This window comes from Eublepharis macularius, chromosome 1, assembly GCF_028583425.1.
Source record: "Eublepharis macularius isolate TG4126 chromosome 1, MPM_Emac_v1.0, whole genome shotgun sequence".
NCBI classification, from domain to species: Eukaryota; Metazoa; Chordata; class Lepidosauria; order Squamata; family Eublepharidae; genus Eublepharis; species Eublepharis macularius.
The window spans coordinates 30,291,339-30,310,718 of record NC_072790.1 but is presented as its reverse complement, the minus strand read 5'-3'; the positions used below and the strand labels follow the sequence as shown (position 1 = coordinate 30,310,718).

The window sequence follows — 19,380 nt, the reverse complement described above, 5'->3', positions numbered from 1 at the left end:
AAAAGAATAAATGGACACAAATCTGACATTAAAAATGACAACATCCAGAAACCAGTGGGAGAATACTTCAGTCTACCAGGACATTCCATCAAGGACTTAAAGGTCACTGTAGTTCAACAGAAACCTTTCAAAAACAGAATCCAACGGGAAGATGCTGAATTGGAATTCATACGTAAATTTGACTCAGTCAGGCTGGGATTGAATAGAGACTATGAATGGTTATCTCATTATCAGAAGTAACTGACTTCCTTAACAGAAGCAAACTGATCTCCATATCAGAAGGAGCTGTTTGCATCTACTCCGCCCTCCCCTCTCCACCTATATATCTGACCAGTTTCTTCTTGCCCTCCATGCATCTGACGAAGAGAACTGCGATTCTCGAAAGCTTATGCTACAATAAAGTTGGTTAGTCTTAAAGGTGCTACTGGACTCTTTTTGATTTTGCTACTACAGACTAACACGGCTAACTCCTCTGCATCTTTGTTATAGTGGGACTCCTGAAAAACAGGCTTTGAGGCAGCACACGCTCCTCTTTTAAGTGTTCCCTGAAATTAGCCTGCTTACTCTTAAAGCCAGGCTCTAAGATATATAAAGTCTGCTGAGAAAGAATTTCTTCCAGACTACGCAGCTGGAGGCTATGAGTCTCTCTACACGATACTTCTTACACAAGGACATTCAGGTGAAGGGAGATGCAATAGCCAGGAGGCGTAGGGTTTTAAAAAAATAATTAATTAATTAAACAAAATTTTATCAGGAGCCGTAGTTTAAAAGCCAAAAGCTCTGTCAATTTCCCTTCTTCACAGGAGAGTAGTTTGAAAAGACAGAGCCCCATTGCTCCTCAAAGGGTTTGCACATTTTATCTAATTAACTAACCCTTTGACGAGCATCTCTGCCTGCTGTCTTTGTGAACTATCCTCCTGTGGAGAGGGGGAACTGACAGCGCCTTCTGTTCTGTCTCTTTAAATGACAGGTCCCAGCTAATATTGCATCTCCCTTCACTTGAGCGTCCTCGTGTAAGATGTATAGAGAGACTTTTAGACTCTATCTGATCTGAGCTGTAAGTGTAACTAATTTTTTTCTCTCACTACTCCCACCTGGCTTCTTCCACCATCCAGGGACCCTGACTGGCTGTTAGGTGCTCTGGGTGGTGTCTGACAGAAAGGGGCAGGATCTTTGCCCATCCATCATGGCCACCTTCACAGGAAAAAAAATTCTTACCTGGATCTCCCGGTGGACCTTGTGGACCCATTTCTCCAGAACTGCCTGAAGGCCCTCTGCTCCCCTGGGGGCCTGGTGCCCCTTGCAGAGCATACAGTTTAGGGGGGACAGGAGCCACGCCGGGGGAACCTGGAGGCCCTTGAAATCCTAAACGTTAAAAAATTAAGATTTGCTGCTGTAGCATAATGGTTAAGAGGTTGGGTTACAAATCAGCACTCTACTGGTTCGAATCCCACTTCTTCCATGAACTTAGAAGGTAGCCTTGGGTAAAACCCCTCCTCTCAGCCTCAGCTCCCCAGCTGTATTGTGGGGATAATAATAACACTGACTTTGTTCACTACTCTGAGTGGGACAGTATTCTGACCAGAAAAGCAGTACATAAGCATGCATTGGGCTCTCTCTTTACCGCTAGCTAGTATTAGAGAGGTCACTCTTAGCTACAAACATGGCACTTCTTGATTTGGCTTCTGGGGGGGGGGCATTTTAATTCTGTTCTTCAATAAAAACTGGGCAGGTTTCAAGCTGACAAATCACACAGAGGGTCAAATGCTGAGGAGATTTGGGGTGTTGGGATGAAAAGGCCTGTAGAGAGGTGAGCAGCAGCTGCGTCTGTGGTGTCCCTCCAGCCTGGGATAAGGGAGGGAGAACAAGGCAAGTGGTTTGTTGGGCGGCCTTCCCACTTTTCAGTCCCCTTGGCCTGAACATGCACCATGAAGGAATTCCCCCACGGACAGGAAGCAACAGAGAAACCAGTATCAGCCCCTGTTTTGGGGAGTAAGGGCTGTCTGACCACCATTTTGTTTTTCCAACCACCTTTCAAATGTATAGGTTATAGAGGTTAGTGATGATACAGTACATTCACCTCTTTGTTGATCCAGGAAAAAAGGAGAGAACGGCTTATAATTTATGAAAAAATGAATGTTTCCTCTGAGCACACCCTTAAAAAGGAAAAAAAATAAAGTGCTCCAGGTTGTGGGAGATCAATAAAGGGTTGGGTTGCCATCCTCCAGGTGGGGCCCGGAATTACAACTGAACTCCAGGTGCTTTGCAGGGTGAACCCTGTGGCATCGTACCTCGCTGAGGCCCCTCCCCTCTCTAAACCCTGCCCTTCCTAAGCCCCACCCCTATATCTCCAGGAATTTCCCCACCTGGTGTCGGCAACCTTAGTTTTGAGGCAGTTTGTGAAGAGGGGAAGGATTGTTTCCTAAACAGTGAATCAGCCAGCGAAGCACAAGCACGTACTCACCTGTAGGTCCTCTGTCTCCTTTGGGTCCAGTAGGGCCAAAGTCACCGGTACTTCCTACTAAACCAACAAATCCCATGACTCCTTGTTCACCTTTATGTCCTTCAAAGGAAAGCAATGATGGTTGTGCATGTCATTACATATCTGCACAGGCAGCCTCAACCAACATATCTCAGGGCTGGGTTTTCCACCCTACCTTTTGCCCCAGGGAATCCTTGTATCCCAGGCCTTCCATCTGGACCTGGGTCTCCTCTAAATCCTTTCGGACCATCTTCTCCAAACACGCCTACCTGTCCCACTTCCCCTTTGGGTCCAGGTGGAGCAGGTATTCCAGGTGCCCCTGGAAGTCCTGGGTAGCCTGTTAAGATGTACACATAGTTTACCAGCTCTGTTAAAAGATAAAAGCTGGCAGCAGCTTCAAAGGCTCGTCTTTTCTGACAATATTCAGTGCAGAGCTGGGCCTTATCTACAAATAATGGTTTGTAGATCTACAATCTACAAACAATCAACAGTCTACAAACAGTGCTCCAGACGATGGTTATAAGAAGTGTATTACAGTCTGTAAAGCATTTAAAAGGTGACAGCAGCAGGACTGAAAAAAGGGCAAGCAAAATTTGCCCCCGTGGCAATTCTAAGCAGGATGTAAGCCATTCATTCTAACCTAGGCTCCCTTCCTCCACTTACCTACGGCCTCGCCTCCTTTTTCCAGTGAGAACATTAAGGCTGTTTTCTCTGACCTCGCCACCCTCCTCTCTCATCACCTTCTCCCTCTTCCATTCTCCATCTCTTTCACTCCTTTTCTCTTCTTTCCCCATCCCACTGTATGAATCCCCTCCAACATGCTGTTCTCACAAAGCCAGCCCTTGCCCCGCCCTCTCTCCTCATCCCCCCCTGGTTTCCTTTCTGCCCTTGGCCTCTGAACTGACTGAGCTTATTGCCTGCCATTTCCTCCCACTGTACTGGATCTGCCCCGGGCCCTCATCTTTCTTAACACACAGTCTGTGGAAGACCTCCTCAAACCCTATGGCTCTCTCTGTGCTCATGATGCGCCCTGAACTTCCTCCCTCCAATCCTCTATCACCAGTTTACTATCTGACAGTTCTGCCGAGATGTCTCCTGGCTGTCTCCAACTCAGTGTGTCCAAAACTACCCCTATGCCCCCCCCCCAAGAAAGTCAACATTTGATCTTTCAGGACATGCATAAAACCTCACCTTTATTTTTTATTTCTCTCTTCCCTCCTATACAGTCAATTGCCAGGTCACATAAACATGGCCAACCCAGGGTCGGTTACCTCCACTCCACCAGCAGAAACCCAGGTTTGTGCTCTCGTCATCTTGCCCCTTGACTTTGCTCCTCCTATCCACCTTCCACTGCTAAACCTCAACCCCTTTGCCTCTGTCCGGCATTCCTTTGCTTGTCTAATCTGCCTGTCCATGGGATGCTCTTCCTTTCCTCCCTATAATGGCATCTTCTAGATCCTTGTTCTTATCTTCAGAGGTCTCCTTCTTTACCCCCGTGCCTCTGCTGTAACATCTTGTTCTTTCACTCCTCTTGCTCCACTACCGCCAGCCACCCAACAGTCTCCTGATCTCTCAGTTGACTCTTTTATTCCTGGCTGCCCCTTATGCCAGGAATGTCTTCCAGAACACTTGTGGGATGCCACGTCTCCATTTCTATCAAACCCACTTTTTCTGTGAAAGCTTTGGCACAAACTACCTTCCCTCCACACACACACTGAAAGTAAACCTAAGCACATGCCACTGAGATTCTACCTCTGAGATTCTAACCCTCTTCCCCTTGGAGTCTCCCTTACGGCAAATTCCTGATTGCAAGCTCCTCAGGTCAGGGACTATCTTCTTGTTGGTGGCGCTATATAAATAAGCCACCATCACCAGGGCTCTGCTCCAAAAGGAAGAGGAAAGATGGTGTTACCTGGAACGCCATCAAAACCGGCGGCTCCAACTTCCCCAGGGATTCCAGAGATATTGGAAATTCCAGGAAGCCCTGGCACTCCGGCCGGTCCAGGATCGCCAACCACACCTCGTTGTCCTGCCAGTCAGAGATTAAAGACGTAAACATTAAGTCTATTTACATGTTTTCATTGAAGTATTGGTTATATATTTTATATTATTTTTAAGGTTGAAATATTTGCCATTGTGGGGACCCTATTTGACCCTGTTTTCCAGATAACCTAAATAAAAATGGTTCCAAGGGTAGCCAATATTGGGGCAAAACAGTATACGGTATCATGCCTAAACCTATGGAACGAGATACCAACCTGGATCTCCCCTCTCTCCTTTTTGACCTGCGGCTCCCCAACTGCCTTCAACAGAACTTGGTTCTCCCGGTGTACCTTTGTCACCCCAAATGCCTTGGAAACCTGGTGGGCCATATGCATCGGGACCTGTTGTGCAAAAAGAAAAAGAAAAAAAGAGGACGAAAAAGACGGTGATGTTAAACATCAGCGTCCTAAATATGGAAATAGGTGTTTCAGTAACATTAATTATCCGTAATGCTGTAGCGTGGGAGGCACAGTTGACAACTTCTGAAATGTTCAGACTGATCATAAATGCTATACGGGGCTGTCCTTGAAGCTGCAGGTGGTCCAGAATGCAGTCGACAGGTTACCTTCTAATGTTACCTGCAAGGGATACTGAATGCTGACTGGAGCTTCTCCAGCTGCCTATATGCTTCCGGGTTAAATTCAAGATCTAACCCATCAATTCTCACCCCTTTGAAACGTTGAGCCCCGTTCCCTAATATCAATTCTGGGGGGAAATGCTAAGCAAATAAAGAAAGGGTCTGAAAGTCAGCTGACTCCTAGAAAAGGGAGCCCATTTCAGAAACAACCCGCATAACCTGAACATACCTGGTGTTCCTTGCAATCCTTTAGCTCCTGCCAACCCATCTAATCCAGGAATCCCTTTGAGGCCAGGACCACCTGCCAAAAAATATCACATGGTTGATATAATGCCTCGACATAATTAGCAAGTGTTTCAGATTGTTATGGAAGAACTCAAGTATGGGATACAAAACCATGTGTAAAAAGGGAGACGTGCAGGTAGCTAGATCTGCTTAGCATCTGTTGCCCAACTAGGAGGTATTGCTGCTACTCTGCCTGACATGTTTGGACACGTTTACTACTGTGTTCTGATTAAGATACACAAGTGTATGAAGCATGGCCAGCTGGCACGGTGGAGTTTTTCTCCAGTGGAAGTTTTATGTTCAATGAACTATGAATTTATATTACTGATGCAGCAATGTAAATATTTTACCACAATATAACTTGACATTTGAGAGGTGAGGTTTTATTTACAACTTATTAGAAAATTCTTGGCAGCTGGTTTAGCAAATGCTAAAAGCTTGTTACTGTGTCAGCAACTGAATACTGTCAAATACTATGAAACACCCATTGCATATCAGTTACTGCATGCCAGCTACCTAATCATATCCAAACCAAATACTGTCTCATATCAACTGTCACATATCAAATGCTATCACGACAAATTTCTAACACTGTCAAATACTGGTAGCTATTAAGTGCACACAACATCATGGACGTACCTGAACCGAATGGCCCAGGCTAGCCTGATATTCTTAGATCATGAAAGCTAAGCGGGTCCACCCTGGTTAGTACTTGGATGGGAGACTACCAAGGAAGTCCAGGGTTGATGTGCAGAGGCAGGCAACCACCTCTGTTCGTCCTTTGCCTAGAAAAACTCTGGGTTGCCATAAATCAGCTGCAACTTGATGGCACTTTCCAACTATCAACTCGTGTTGTTCCAACTACTATACAACATGCCAAATCTCAAAGATGACAAACAGTAGATGAGATTTATCATGCTGCGAAATCCAAAGATGACACAAATTGACACACCCTAAGCAGATACCAGACATGCAAAAATATTTACATCCTGATAATAAAAATACGAAACAGGAACTTCAAATAGATATGGTAACTCTTCTGGCCACCGACTTGTGTGCAATTACAGAAAACAGAAAAGAAACTTTTAAAAAAGGAGGACTCATAATCCAATGTGAGATTGTCACTATCTGTTGTTTTACATACTGCAGCTGTGAATGAAACCGCTGCCCAAGAAATGCACAGGGCTTTTAGCAGGTGGCTTACCTGTGGCGTCATGGGACTTGCGCTTGCAACCATTGGCCCCTGCATTTTTCACTGAGGAATAGGAGGTGGACGGATGAAAAATCCCCAAGGGGACTTGGAGAGTAGGAGCAGTTCTGCTACTGATGGTGACTTTGACCTTTATATTTCTTGTGCCTCTTCAATGGGGAAAGTTCAGGATACAACCCCTCCCTAATTCAAAAGGCCTCCCCCATGAGGAAGCGAACTCAGGGCCTTCTAGTTTGGGGCCTGGGTATGTATTTGCCCTTTTTTAGTCTTTCTTCTCTGGCTTGGTGGCAGAAGCCAGGCATCTCTTTCTCACTCCCTCCTTCTCAACTCCAGGTCCTTTCTTTGTGCCTAAGAGCCTAGCTACAAGTGATGAATTACACTTGCTTGGCAAGTGAACAGACTCACGTGTATTCCTCCCTGTTCGCTTGCCATTCACTTGTTCTCCACTGGATCATGTGGAGCGCAAGTGAATGGCAAGTGAACAGGGAGGAATACATCTGTCTGTTCACTTGCCAGGCAAGTGTCATTCGTCACTTGTAGCTTGGCTCTGAGATGCTGTAACAACAGTATCTCAGGTGCAAGGAATCCTGGGAAATGTAGTTCTCCAGGGCTCCTAAGTCCAAAGGCGGCTTTCCACACTTGTGTGCTAAGACTGCAAAAAGTGAATATAAATCAAAGCAAGCCAAAGGGAGTTTGCCCATCATAAGTTCGCCTGGGCACGAGATAGTTTGCTATAAAGTATTTTACCTAGTTACTATGTTATTGCGCTAGGGCTGAGTTGGAAGGGCATGTTCTCAGAGGGCCAGTCCAGATGTTCTTAGAAGGACATCAACAGTGGCAAACAACTACCAGGGTGCTTTCCAGGGAAACCTTGGTAGAAGGATAAAGTGGAGGAGAGGAGAATGAGGTAAGCTGCGTTGGGTCCCCGTTGGGGAGACAGGCCAGATGTAAATTAATTAATTAATTAATAAATGTTGGAAAATTCCAAATTACAAGCTTTTACTGAAAATGCAAAACTCACTATTTAAGCTTAGAATGCATAATTTAAGATTAATTAGATAGATAGATAGATAGATAGATAGATAGATAGATAGATAGATAGATAGATAGATAGATAGATAGATAGATAGATAGATAGATATAGACAGACAGACAGACAGACAGACAGACAGACAGACAGACAGACAGATGAGAGAAATAATTTAATTTACCTTTCTGTCCCGGAAACCCAGGCTGTCCAGAACTTCCTTTTTCACCCGGAGACCCTGGAATTCCTAGATCCCCCGGCAATCCTCGTTCCCCAGTCAGTCCCGGGAATCCTACATGGTACAACAATATCATTATGTCTTGGCATCCATTAAATTATTATAGAATCCAAATGTTGGTAGAAGTGACACTGCACTTATTGCTAAATACAAGGGCTTTGTCGCTGAGCGAGTTCCAAGTTGTTTGGTAGTTTGACATGAAAAGGACTGGATTTTTTCCTCCTTTATTTGTAAGAACGCACTGTATATTGTTTTCAGATTTCATATTTAGAACTCGTGTGTTTGTTCAAACCCCTCTATTGTGCTAGGGCAGTGATACTGACTCAGTGGCTTTCCCTTGTTTCCGAAAAGTGGGCATGGCTCTTGCCCAACGGGGCTTGCGGCTAGGAATTGGTCCCCACCTTTCAATGGCCACCGATGCAGGAACTGGTAATTCCAAGCCTCCGTGAATGCGAGCCTCATCCTGAAGATGGAAGTAAATGTGTCTGTTTCATTTGATGGTAATTCCAAATGTGGCTCTCTGCAAACTGCAGATTGGGGACCGCTGTGCTAGGTAATCCAACAGTGCAATCCTATGCAGAGTTACTCCAGCCCAAGGCCATTGAAATGGTGGTCTAAGACTGGAGTAACTCTGCACAGGATTGCATTGATAGGATGACACGGTGCAATACTCTTCATGGCATGATGTAAGGATGGCGCTTCAAAGCAGCCTTCCACATTCAAAGAAGGCTGGATGTTTGTACTGTTTTGTTCTGATTTCCGCGGTGCTTTGGAAAGGCAGTAATGAAAGCAGAAACCTGTATTAGTACTTCTTCTGCCTTCCCAGGCTGGATAGAGTATGATGGCTGTGTGGGAGCAATGCAGAACTAGGAAGTACTTGTGCCTGCATGTTAATTCTCTCTAAGGCAACACCCAGCACTACCAGGGGAAAACACAAAAAAGGGCTTCCAAGCTTTGAAGTGGCTGTGTAAAAGGCAAACATCACCTTCTTGCCCTCTTAAACCAGGTTCTCCTTGTATGCCCCGGATTCCTTCAATGCCATAAAAACCTGGATCTCCACTTTCTCCTTTTTCTCCTAGGGGGCCTCGCACACCTGCAAAAAATGATAAACGCCCGTTGCTCCTGAAAATGTTGCAGCCTGCATCGGGTGTAGTTATGCCATGAGTATTCCCTGTACCAAAGTGGCAGACAGAAAAGTGCTTCAAATCTTACTAGGGCTGGTAAGCTGTTGTGGGTGGAGATCTTTTTCCCCCATCTGGACATGGAATTGTAATAAACAATTTCACTGGATGACAATAAACACTTTGGAAATTAAGAACAAGTATATATAAAATATAACTCTCAAGCTATTGTCTGGAATGAAACCTTAGACAGGGAATAAAGTCCATTGTGGTCACATTATAACCATGTGTAGCACACATATGCCGTTAATTCCCTCACACAGTGGTGACTTTTAGTCTAACAGTTAAAGGGTTTTTACCTTGGAATCCAGGGGTACCAGCCTCCCCTTTAGGGCCTGTTATTCCAGGTACGTTTACGGTATCTCCCCTACTACCTGTTAGAAGCACAAATTAGCAAGGCATTTGTATATGTATTTTAACATCTTTTCATGTGAAAGTGAAGAGATTGCTGTGTAATATTACCCAAAAATGAAAGTTGACAGAAAAGAACAAAGCAAAAAAATATGTGGGAATCTGAGATCAATGTCCCCAAAACACGATGGACATTTTTCTAGTGAATTCAGCTTACGCTGGATTGGGTCACGGGTAACAACTTTTCATTCTGCATCGAACTGTACGTGTCCTGAAATAATGCTTTAAAAAGGCTTAGTGGTACAAATGGACTCACCAATGTCCCCAGGTTGCCCTGTCTTGCCAAAGGTCCCGGAAATCCCTGGAAATCCCTTTTCTCCCTGTCATGTGGTTGAAAGCGGACATTGGCTCATTGATCAGAATGGATTATAACGGATCAACATTATGATAAAATGAAAATGCCACAAATGTTTTAACCTTTGTCATTTTCACCTTTTGCCTTTCAACGAGAAACCTTAATTCAAAAGCAGTTACATTAAAAATGAAAAATCGCAAACACACACCCCGTACACACATGCTACTCAATATCGAAATGAGTTTCTTTCCAAAGAAGTGTGGGTTAGAAAGTAGGACATTTCTGTGACAATTTTGCAAGAAACGACAGCCCGGATCCATGGCTTCTCAGGGAGCCATTGCTGAAATCAAACACCTGGCGAAGAAATGGAGCAAGGTCCATCTTCTTCACCATGCATGGAAGCTCACAGGTCAACATAAATGGATGATTGTTCAGGGGCCCAAGTTGTGAAACTTCTCAGATGAACCACATGGAGGCTCCTGTGCACATGTGTAGCGATTTACATGGATTCAGGCCGCCTGGAGTCCAAGGTGATAATGTGGAAATGTTTTGAATTAATAAATCATTGAAGTGGGGGAAGAGACATGTATAGATCCTCCTAGAGTGGCTAATTCCGGGTTGGAAAATTCTACACGACATCATTGACTTTTCCCAGGCTAGCTCAATCCCAGGCTAGCTCAATCTAGTTAGAAGCTAAGCAGGGTTGGCCCTGATTAGCACTTGGATGGGAGACCATCAAGGAATTCAAAGGTTATTATGCAAAGGCAAGCAATGGCAAACTTATCTCTGTACATCTCTTGCCTTAAAAACCCAACAGGGTTGCCATAAGTCAGCTGCAACCTCAGGGCACCTCACAAATGCACAAGTTATCTACTGTATCTAACTTTTAAAAGAAGTGTATCTCAGCGCAGGAATAAATGTAAAAATGTGGCTTGGTTGGGTCCTACTGAGGCCTATTCGTTGGGGCTTTTCTCCAAAATCAGTCCCTCCACCATGAATACAGTGCTGATGTTGACCAGAGTGTTCTAGGAATAAACTACATAGGGCATGAGATATATTAGCAGCCGCTGGGTGGGTGGGAGGATGGCAAATGTCGTCCCGATCTTCAAGAAAAGGAAAAAGGACAATCCTGGGAACTACTGGACCATCATCCTGACCTCTGTCCCAGGAAGGATACTGGAGTAGATATTAAGTCTGCAAGCATCTGGCGGACAACATGGTAATACAGGGAAGTCAGCATGGATTTGTCCTCGACAGGTGCTGCCGGACCAACCTCATTTCCTTCTATGATCGAGTGACAAGCTTACTGGATAGCGGGAATGCTGTCGATGTGGTTTATAAAGCTTTTGATAAGGTTCCTTATGGTGTTCTGATGGGTAGACTAGAGGACTGTGGCAACTATAGGATGGTTAGCTGGATAGGGAACTGGCTGGATAACTGCGCCCAAAGAATAATTGTCAATGGCATCATGTCTGGTTGGAGTTGAGTGCCAAAGGGCTTGGTTCTGGGCCCAGTGTTTTTCAATGTTTTTATAAATGATCTGGATGAGGGTGTGAAGGGATTACTCATTAAATTTGCAGATGACACCAAACTGGGAGGAGTAGCAAACACCCTTGAAGACAGAGATAGAATTCAATGAGATCGGAACACCCTGGAAAAGTGGGCCGATTTGAATAAGATAAGATTTAATATGGAGAGGAGGAGGTTGAGGGAAGACATGATCACTCTCTTTAAGCATTTAAAAGCCTGTCAGGGGAGGAAAAGGAGCTGTTCCTGTTAGCATCAGAGGATAGGACTCGAAACAATGAGTTTAAACTACAGGAGAGAAGGTACTGGCTGGACAACAGGGGAAACTTCTTCACATTAAGAGCAGTTCAGCAGTGGAATCTGCTGCCTAGGGATGTGGTAGGTTCCCCCTCATTGGTAGTCTTCAAGGAACAGCTGAACTAATACTTGTCTTTAGGCTGTTCCTGCACTGGGCAGGGGGTTGGACTAGATGGTCTCTATGGCCCCCTCCAACTCTATGATTCTATGAAACAGCATGGATTAGGGCCTGGGAAAGGAGGGATGTCACTCAGTTCTCTCTCTCCCTCTCTCTCGGCCATTCCCCCAATAATTCAACTCTCCCTCCCTCTCTTTCTGCCATTCCCCAACCAAAGATAACCAACACAAAGTTGTGATTCAAATAAACAAACAAATGGGATTTGCTCACCCGGCGTCCGGTGGCTCCAGGGAAGCCAGGAATGCCTTGAGGTCCTTGGGTACCAGGGTGTCCTGGGAAGCCTTTGAATCCTGGGACCCCAATCTGTCCTTTCTCACCCTTCTCATACCCTGGGAATCCAGGCGAACCTGGTCTTCCTGTCTGGCCAGGGTAGCCTGGCATCCCTTTACTGCCTGCAAGACAAAGAGTTGGCGTATGTTCACTTCCGAGGACACCCAACTTCTGCCAAGCTGCCTTTGGTAGCACACGGAGAACTGTCAGAGATTTCCAGAGAGGTCCGTTTTTAGCCACACCCTCTTAGAGTGGTTTACAAAGTGTGTCATGATTATCCTCATGACAATCACCCTGTGAGGTTGGTGGGGCTGAGAGAGCTCTGAGAGAGCTGTGACTGACCCAAGGTCACCCAGCTGGCTTCAAGCGGAAGAGTGGGGAATCAAACCTGGTTCTCAAGATTAGAGTCCCATGCCCATAACCACTACACCAAACTGGCTCGGGTTCACTTTAGGCTCCCAGGCAGGCATCTGTCTGAAGTATTCTCCTGCACTGCACTGTGGTGGGAAGCCCAGGCCAGGATCAGGCACGGAGAAGGCGGAAATACCTTCCCCCTGCTTTCACCAGCTGGGATCAGGAGTGGAAAAAACAGACCAACGTCCCTGTATATTGAACCAATAGCTTATACACACTTATACACCACAACTTATACACCATTTATCTGCCTAAGAAATTAGGCGTCAACAATTATATAACAAAAAACATTTCCAAAAAGGAACAAAGGAGCTGGACAAAATAATTGGCTCCTTACAATACACTGGAGCCTACACAATGATTCCTATTGTAATTGCTAAAAAAGTCCAGACCGGAGCTTTAAAATACACTGTGACTCCTGGTCATGAATATGAAAACGGCTTCTGTCGTATGGTCAGTATTTAAGGTTATTTTTTTTTTTTATTTATTTATTTTTTTTATTGAATATTTTTTGTGCATTTCCTTCGAAACATCCTTATTCCCGTACATATATACCCATTGCCCAACCCCTCCCCATAAGTTCATATACAGTTTCTATATCTTCGGCAGAAGTCCCTTGTAAGAATCGTTCTTCTATTTATCTTGTTTCTTCACAAGAGGAGTAAGTCTCTGAGTCCTCTCCTTCTTCTATTCCTCCTTGATTCTCCTTCCTCTTCCTCCTCACTTAATTCATCGCCGAAGATATTGTATCCTATAGCCGGGGAGGGTTGAGAGTTTTAGTGTATTTTGGATGACTATTTCCCATTCAAGTTATTCATCTGTATTTCCATACCCTTATCCCTCCCGCCCTCCCTTTAGCTACTCATCCTTTCTAGCCAGGGGCACAAGCTTAGGAGCTTCCACCGAACGTCCCGTTGTTGACCCTCCATGACCCATTTTAAATATAAATGCCATTTTTCCTTAATCTTTCCTATTCTTAATTCCCATGACTCATCCTGATTAATTATGGCTATAATGTCTGATTGAATGTATTCAAATAAATAATCCTGCCAGTTTAGTTCCGTCCACTTAGTTTTGTCTTTCCAACCAAATGCTATTACTGCTTTACCGGCTAGCACCATTGCTTTAAATAAGTCCTGTCCTTCTTTTCTGATATCTTTATGACCTAAAGTACTACCTAACATCAATTCTGGGTCTATCTTTGGTCTTATTGCGAAGAACTTATAAAGTTGCTCTGTTACCTTCTCCCAAAAAGCTTTAACTTCTGCACACTCCCACCACATATGGGAGTACCATCCTTTCCCGTTTCTGCAGTGCCAACAGTTTGAACTTAGTCTTGAGAACATATTAGCTAATATAGCCGGGGTTCTATACCACTTCGTGTAGAATTTCAATTCCAGCTCTCTGAATTTATGCACTTTTATCTCCTGTATACCTTTTATAATTCTGTCAGCCCTTCTATCCGCTAGACTAATTTCTACGCTCCACTTCCCCTGAAGGAGGGTTCTTGTCCGATCTTTATCAGACATCATCCTTCTATATATCTTGCCTGCTAATCCTCTTTTTGTGTTTATCATCACCTTTAATAACTCCTCCATTGGTTCCCCCGCCGTCAGAGTCCTATTTTCGATTATCTTTTTAAGTCTATTATGTAAACCTATTAGCTTCAACCAATATTGCCTTCCTATTTCATCATGTAATGTTTGTAATGGTTTAAGTGACTGCCCACATAGTATATCTTGCAATCTAGTGTACCCTTTCTGTTTAAGTAATCTCCACCACTTCTCATCTTCCTCCTCCTCATCCAATGCCTCTAATAATACTTGTTTAGATACTCCCTTTAACCATTTCGGTTGCCATTTCCTCCAAATCATTAATGCTGTTTTTCTCGGTCCCGGTTCTAACATACTGTATTTAAACTTTCCTCCTGTAAATACTCCAAATCTTCCAACCCCTTTATTTGCCTCATTCTCGATTCTAACCCATTTTTGTTCACTTCTCTCCCCTATTTCCATTAATGTTTTTATTTGAAATGCTTCATAATAATTTCCCAGTTCTGGGACACCCCATCCCATGTCAGATCTATGAGCATATATGAAATATCTAGAAACCCTACTTTTTTTACTGCCAAAGACCCATTCTTTTATTCTCGCATTCCAACTGTTAATTTTTTGTCTATTGATTTCTAAAGGTATCGTTTGAAACAAATATAATAACTTTGGGGTCCAGAACATTTTCACTATATTAATCCTAGCTGTTATGCTTAATGTCTTCTTGCCCCACCTCCTCATTTCTTTCAATATTGTGTTCCACGTCCGATTATAATTCCTCTCTACCATCTTATTAACATTTTTAACTATATCTATCCCTAAATATCTGAATTTCTTGACCCCTAAACCTATTCCTGTCCATTTATGTATCGCTTTCCTTTCTTCCATCCTCACATTAATATACATTATCTCTGATTTTGCCATATTAACTTTTAATCCTGAGTTTAACTCAAAGTCTTCTAATATAATTTTTGTCTCTTTGACTCCTTCTTTCGGATTAGATATAACTATGATCAGGTCATCTGCAAATAAGTTTAATTTAATTTCTTCCTTGCCTATTTGACATCCCTCTATCCTCCCAGAGTTCCTAATGCGTTGAGCTAGTTGTTCTATAGCCATTATGAAGAGGAACGGGGAAAGCGGACATCCTTGCCTAACTCCTCTCTGAAGTGAGAATTGTGAGGTATGTTCCCCATTGAGTCTAACTACCGCTGTGCCTTCTCTATATATTTCCTGGAATACTTGTATAATTGATTGACTAATTCCATATTTGGCCATAACTGTCCATAAAAATTGATATGACAGTGTATCAAAAGCTTTATAAACATCTAATTTTAATAAAGCCAGTTTCCTAAATTTACTATGACACAAGACATTGATTAAATTTCTTATTGGGTGTGCAATGTTTCTACCCTCCATAAAACCGTATTGATCCTCTTTTATCACTTTCCGAATAATATTCTTAAGTCTATTTGCCAATATTTTGGCAAAGAGTTTATAATCCTGATTCAGCAGGCTAATCGGTCTATATGAACCCACTTCTTGGGGGTCTCTCTTAGGTTTCAAAATCACCGTTATTTCTGCTTTCCTCCAGGTATCCGGGGCCTTTCCTCCTTTTAGTATATTATTAAATACTTCTTGTAATTCAGGGATCAATACCTCTTTCATTTCCTTATAAAATTCAGCTGAAAAACCATCTAACCCTGGAGATCTACCTGTCTTTAAGCTACCTATCGCCTGCTCAATCTCTTGACACTTTACATCCTCCTCAAGCCTCCTTCGTTCAGTTTCCGTTAACACTGTCCCTATCTCTTCCTCAAATTCCTTCACCTCTTTTTCCTCATATAAACTTTTATAAAATTTCTCAAATGCTCCTTTTATCTCCTCTGGATTCTGTGTCACCTTTTTATTTATCTTAATACTCCTCACCCTTTGTCTCTCCTTTTCCCTTCTCAGGTAATTTGCTAATCTCTTGGCTGAATTAAGTGTATTTCTCTGGTATTCGTTTTTTACCATAACCTGCTTTTTCCATAATGCCATGGAGTCAAGAACATCCAGTTTTTCCCGCAGTTCCCTAATTAATTTATGTCTATTGGGGCAAAATTTCTTTATTTGGTCCTCTTGCAACTTACTTAATTCCTGTAGTTTCCCTTCCCTATCGGCATGCCATTTTTTCCTTATCTCCTTTTCTTTCATAATACATTGCCCTCTAATTACCGCCTTAGCCGCATCCCATAGTGTATTTGTCTCCACTGTTCCTCTGTTCTCTTTGAAGTATAGCTTTATTTGATCCGTAATATATCGCTTGTCCTCCTCCCTAGCCATAATCATGTTGTTGTATCTCCATGGTCTTCTAACTTGTTTATGCATTAGTATTATTTCTACACTTACCGGGGCGTGGTCTGAAATCCATGTTGGATGGGTGGTTACTCTTTTTACCTCCCAGGTACTCATTCTATTTATAAGTACATAGTCTAAACATGAGGTGGTTTTATGTCTACTTGAAAAATATGTGGGTTTGGGCACTAGGTTAAGAACTTTGTGTACTTCAGTCAGATCCCATTGTTTCCAATTAATTATGTTATCTTTATTAAAATCCTTATTTAAATCTCCTGCCAAAATTACCTCTCCTTCAGAGAAGCTACGCGCTTTTTTTAATACCTTTAATAAAAAGGTTTTCTGTCCCGTATTTGGAGCATATATGTTTATCAATGTTGTTAATCTATTTTCAACCAGGCATTTAACCATTATGAACCTCCCTTCAGCATCTCTTATCACTTCTATTACTCTTATATCATTCCTCTTGTGAGCCAGAATTGCCACACCTCTTGATTTTGATGATCCACGTGCCTCTGCCAAGATCCCCCAATTAGGGTCTCTGAATAAAGGTCTTTTATCTTTCTTTGATTTATGTGTTTCCTGGAGCCATGCTATATCTATATTCTGTTGTTTAAGAAATCTAAGAAGTTTATACCTTTTTAAATCTGAACCCAGACCATTGACGTTCAGTGTCAGCACCTGTAGCGTTTTATCCATTTTCAAACTCAGATTTACCTTCCCTTTGTTCCCCTGGCCCGATATTTAGTTTGATATTCCCCTTTGTATACCCAACTTCCCTTCCCTTCCCCCTCCCTCCCCCTCCCCTTCCCTTGTGTAGAGCCATGAGCTGGGGATGAGTACTCATCCCTTCTCTACACATCTGGGGTAAGCGCACCCTCCACTCCCCGAGTTATATTAATAACCATTTTAATACTATTTTAATTTTGTTTGTATACTTCCCTTAATATGTCTCAGTCTCGAGACAGTCTTGGCCTCTTGTCCTGACGGTTAGATGGACCTTCCTCAGAGTCCGGTTGCTGTGGCCGAGGTTGATGCGTTGCATCCATCGGGATTGACTCAGTATTCCTCACATTTACTCCCAAAGTTTCTAATAGGTCCCGTGCCTCTTCAGGGTTCCTCGCACAAAGCCTCCTCCCCTCTTGGTAAATAACCAGGGATGCTGGGTACGCCCAGCTGAATTTAATGTTGCTTTGGTTAAGTTTCTGTGCAAAAGGTTTCATTTGAGTCCTTTGATAAAGCGTTTCTTTGCAAAAATCTTCCTTCACATAAACCCTTCTGCCTTTAAATGTCAGCTCTTTATTTTTCTTGAGTGTTTTGAATATCCTCTGCTGTAACTTCTCCCTCACAAGCTTCATTATCACCGGGCGCGGTTCCCCCCCCATTCTTCTTGTTTGGAGTCTGTGGGCACGTTCAATATCTTCTTCTTCTATTTCCAGCTCCTGTTGTGATAACCATCCCACCAGGGTCCGCTCTAAATCACATGCTTTAACTTCTTCAGAAATACCAAAGAAAATAATGTTCCCCCTCCTATTACGGTCGGATAAGTCTACGTATTGTTTTTTCAATGAATCAATCTCCACTTTGTTCTGTTGCGCAAGAGCCTTGGCTTCCGATGCAATGCCTGCCACCAATTTAACCTCTGAGCCCAAATTTCTCATTTCTGCTGTTAGCTCAGTTAAAGAAGTTTGTATTTTGGTCTGGGAGTCAAGCATTAGTGCTTGAAATTGTGCCAGTTGTTCTGATAAGCCTTTCACAGTAGCCGCCATGTTATCTGTCTCGGCTCGTCCTCCCTTCCCTTTTAAAACTAAACAAGTTCTGTTATCCTCTCACCTATTCTTTTCACCAAGCTTCTTCTTGTTGTGCCAGACGTCTCATAAATCAGTTTCAGCAGTTTCAATCAGCAGTTTACATTCTTTTAAAGCTGTTAACTTGGATGTCCTCGGGAGAGTGGAGACAAGGCGTCCAGACGCTAGCGCGTGCGCATTGCCCTCGTCAGTATTTAAGGTTGAAAAGAAATGCCACCTATCCTGAGGATTTCTGTTCTGCCAAGGAGTCCTTAAGTAGAGATTTCCTCTTGAGAGGCTATCTAGCAGAGGTGGTCAGGAAGGCAGAACAGAGGGCAACTGTGCGGCGCAGATCAGACTTGTTTAGAGACCGTAAGTTAAAGACAGATGCATCCCTGAGATGGGCAGTGGACTATACGCACTTGGCCAAGGGCATTAGCAATATCATGAAGAAACATTGGCACATTGTGAGCCAGATACCGGGGTGTGCACAGTTACCAACCATAGGTTTTCGCCGCAAGGCAAACCTTAGAGACAGGTTGGTTCATTCTCGCTTTGTCAATATTGAGGCTGATCCTCAGAGACCAGTAGGACATTACCGGTGTGGAAGATGCAATGTATGCAACTCGGCAGCTATAGGGTCTATTTTCAAGGTTACCTCCTCAGGCAGGGAAATCTCCCTCAGACATTTTTACACATGCAGCACTAGTGGGGTGGTCTACATTACTGAATGTACTTGCCCATGTATTTACGTTGGCAGTACCAGTAGACCTGTCAAAATACGCATTCAAGAACACATTTCTCGCATTAGAAATGATCAGAGGGAAGCACCCCTCACGCCACATTTCATTGAGCATCACAGGAATGAAAGGGAATTTAGATATTCGGTCCTGGAGGTACTTAAGACAGACAGATCTAAGGATCTAAATAAAGAACTCAGGAGAAGAGAAGCCTTTTGGACCTTCGAGTTGAATTGTTTAGGGCCATTAGGGCTCAATTCATGTATTGATTACTCGGGCTTTGTTTGAATTGTTTGCACATGCTAATGGGATAAGGACTATATGGTTATTGCGACTGAGAAGTTGGTGAGCTTTAAGACTTCATAGCATAGGATCCTTAAATACTCTGTAATTAGGATACTTGTGAACAGATGTTGACCAAGCAGGGAATGCGGTCGGGAACTTTTGTCAAGCTGTAAAGGAGTGAGTATCTTTGGGGGCAAGAATGCAATGGTTTATGAGAATATAGAGATAGCCATATCATGTATGTGA

At 43.3% G+C, this 19,380-nt stretch overlaps 1 protein-coding gene across 1 annotated transcript in view; it reads right to left on the bottom strand.

Moving 5' to 3' along the window:
• Positions 1-19,380, bottom strand: part of COL4A2 (collagen type IV alpha 2 chain) — a 177,164-nt gene that overhangs the window by 7,424 nt on the left and 150,360 nt on the right. Inside the window, exons 34-44 of the mRNA XM_054970131.1 lie at positions 11,962-12,143; positions 9,711-9,774; positions 9,343-9,417; positions 8,848-8,955; positions 7,809-7,916; positions 5,332-5,403; positions 4,741-4,866; positions 4,395-4,511; positions 2,658-2,819; positions 2,465-2,563; positions 1,219-1,365 (exon numbers count right to left, since the gene is read on the bottom strand). Of these exons, the coding sequence (XP_054826106.1) occupies positions 1,219-1,365; positions 2,465-2,563; positions 2,658-2,819; positions 4,395-4,511; positions 4,741-4,866; positions 5,332-5,403; positions 7,809-7,916; positions 8,848-8,955; positions 9,343-9,417; positions 9,711-9,774; positions 11,962-12,143 (1,260 nt within the window). The remainder of the gene's footprint in view (positions 1-1,218; positions 1,366-2,464; positions 2,564-2,657; positions 2,820-4,394; positions 4,512-4,740; positions 4,867-5,331; positions 5,404-7,808; positions 7,917-8,847; positions 8,956-9,342; positions 9,418-9,710; positions 9,775-11,961; positions 12,144-19,380) is intronic.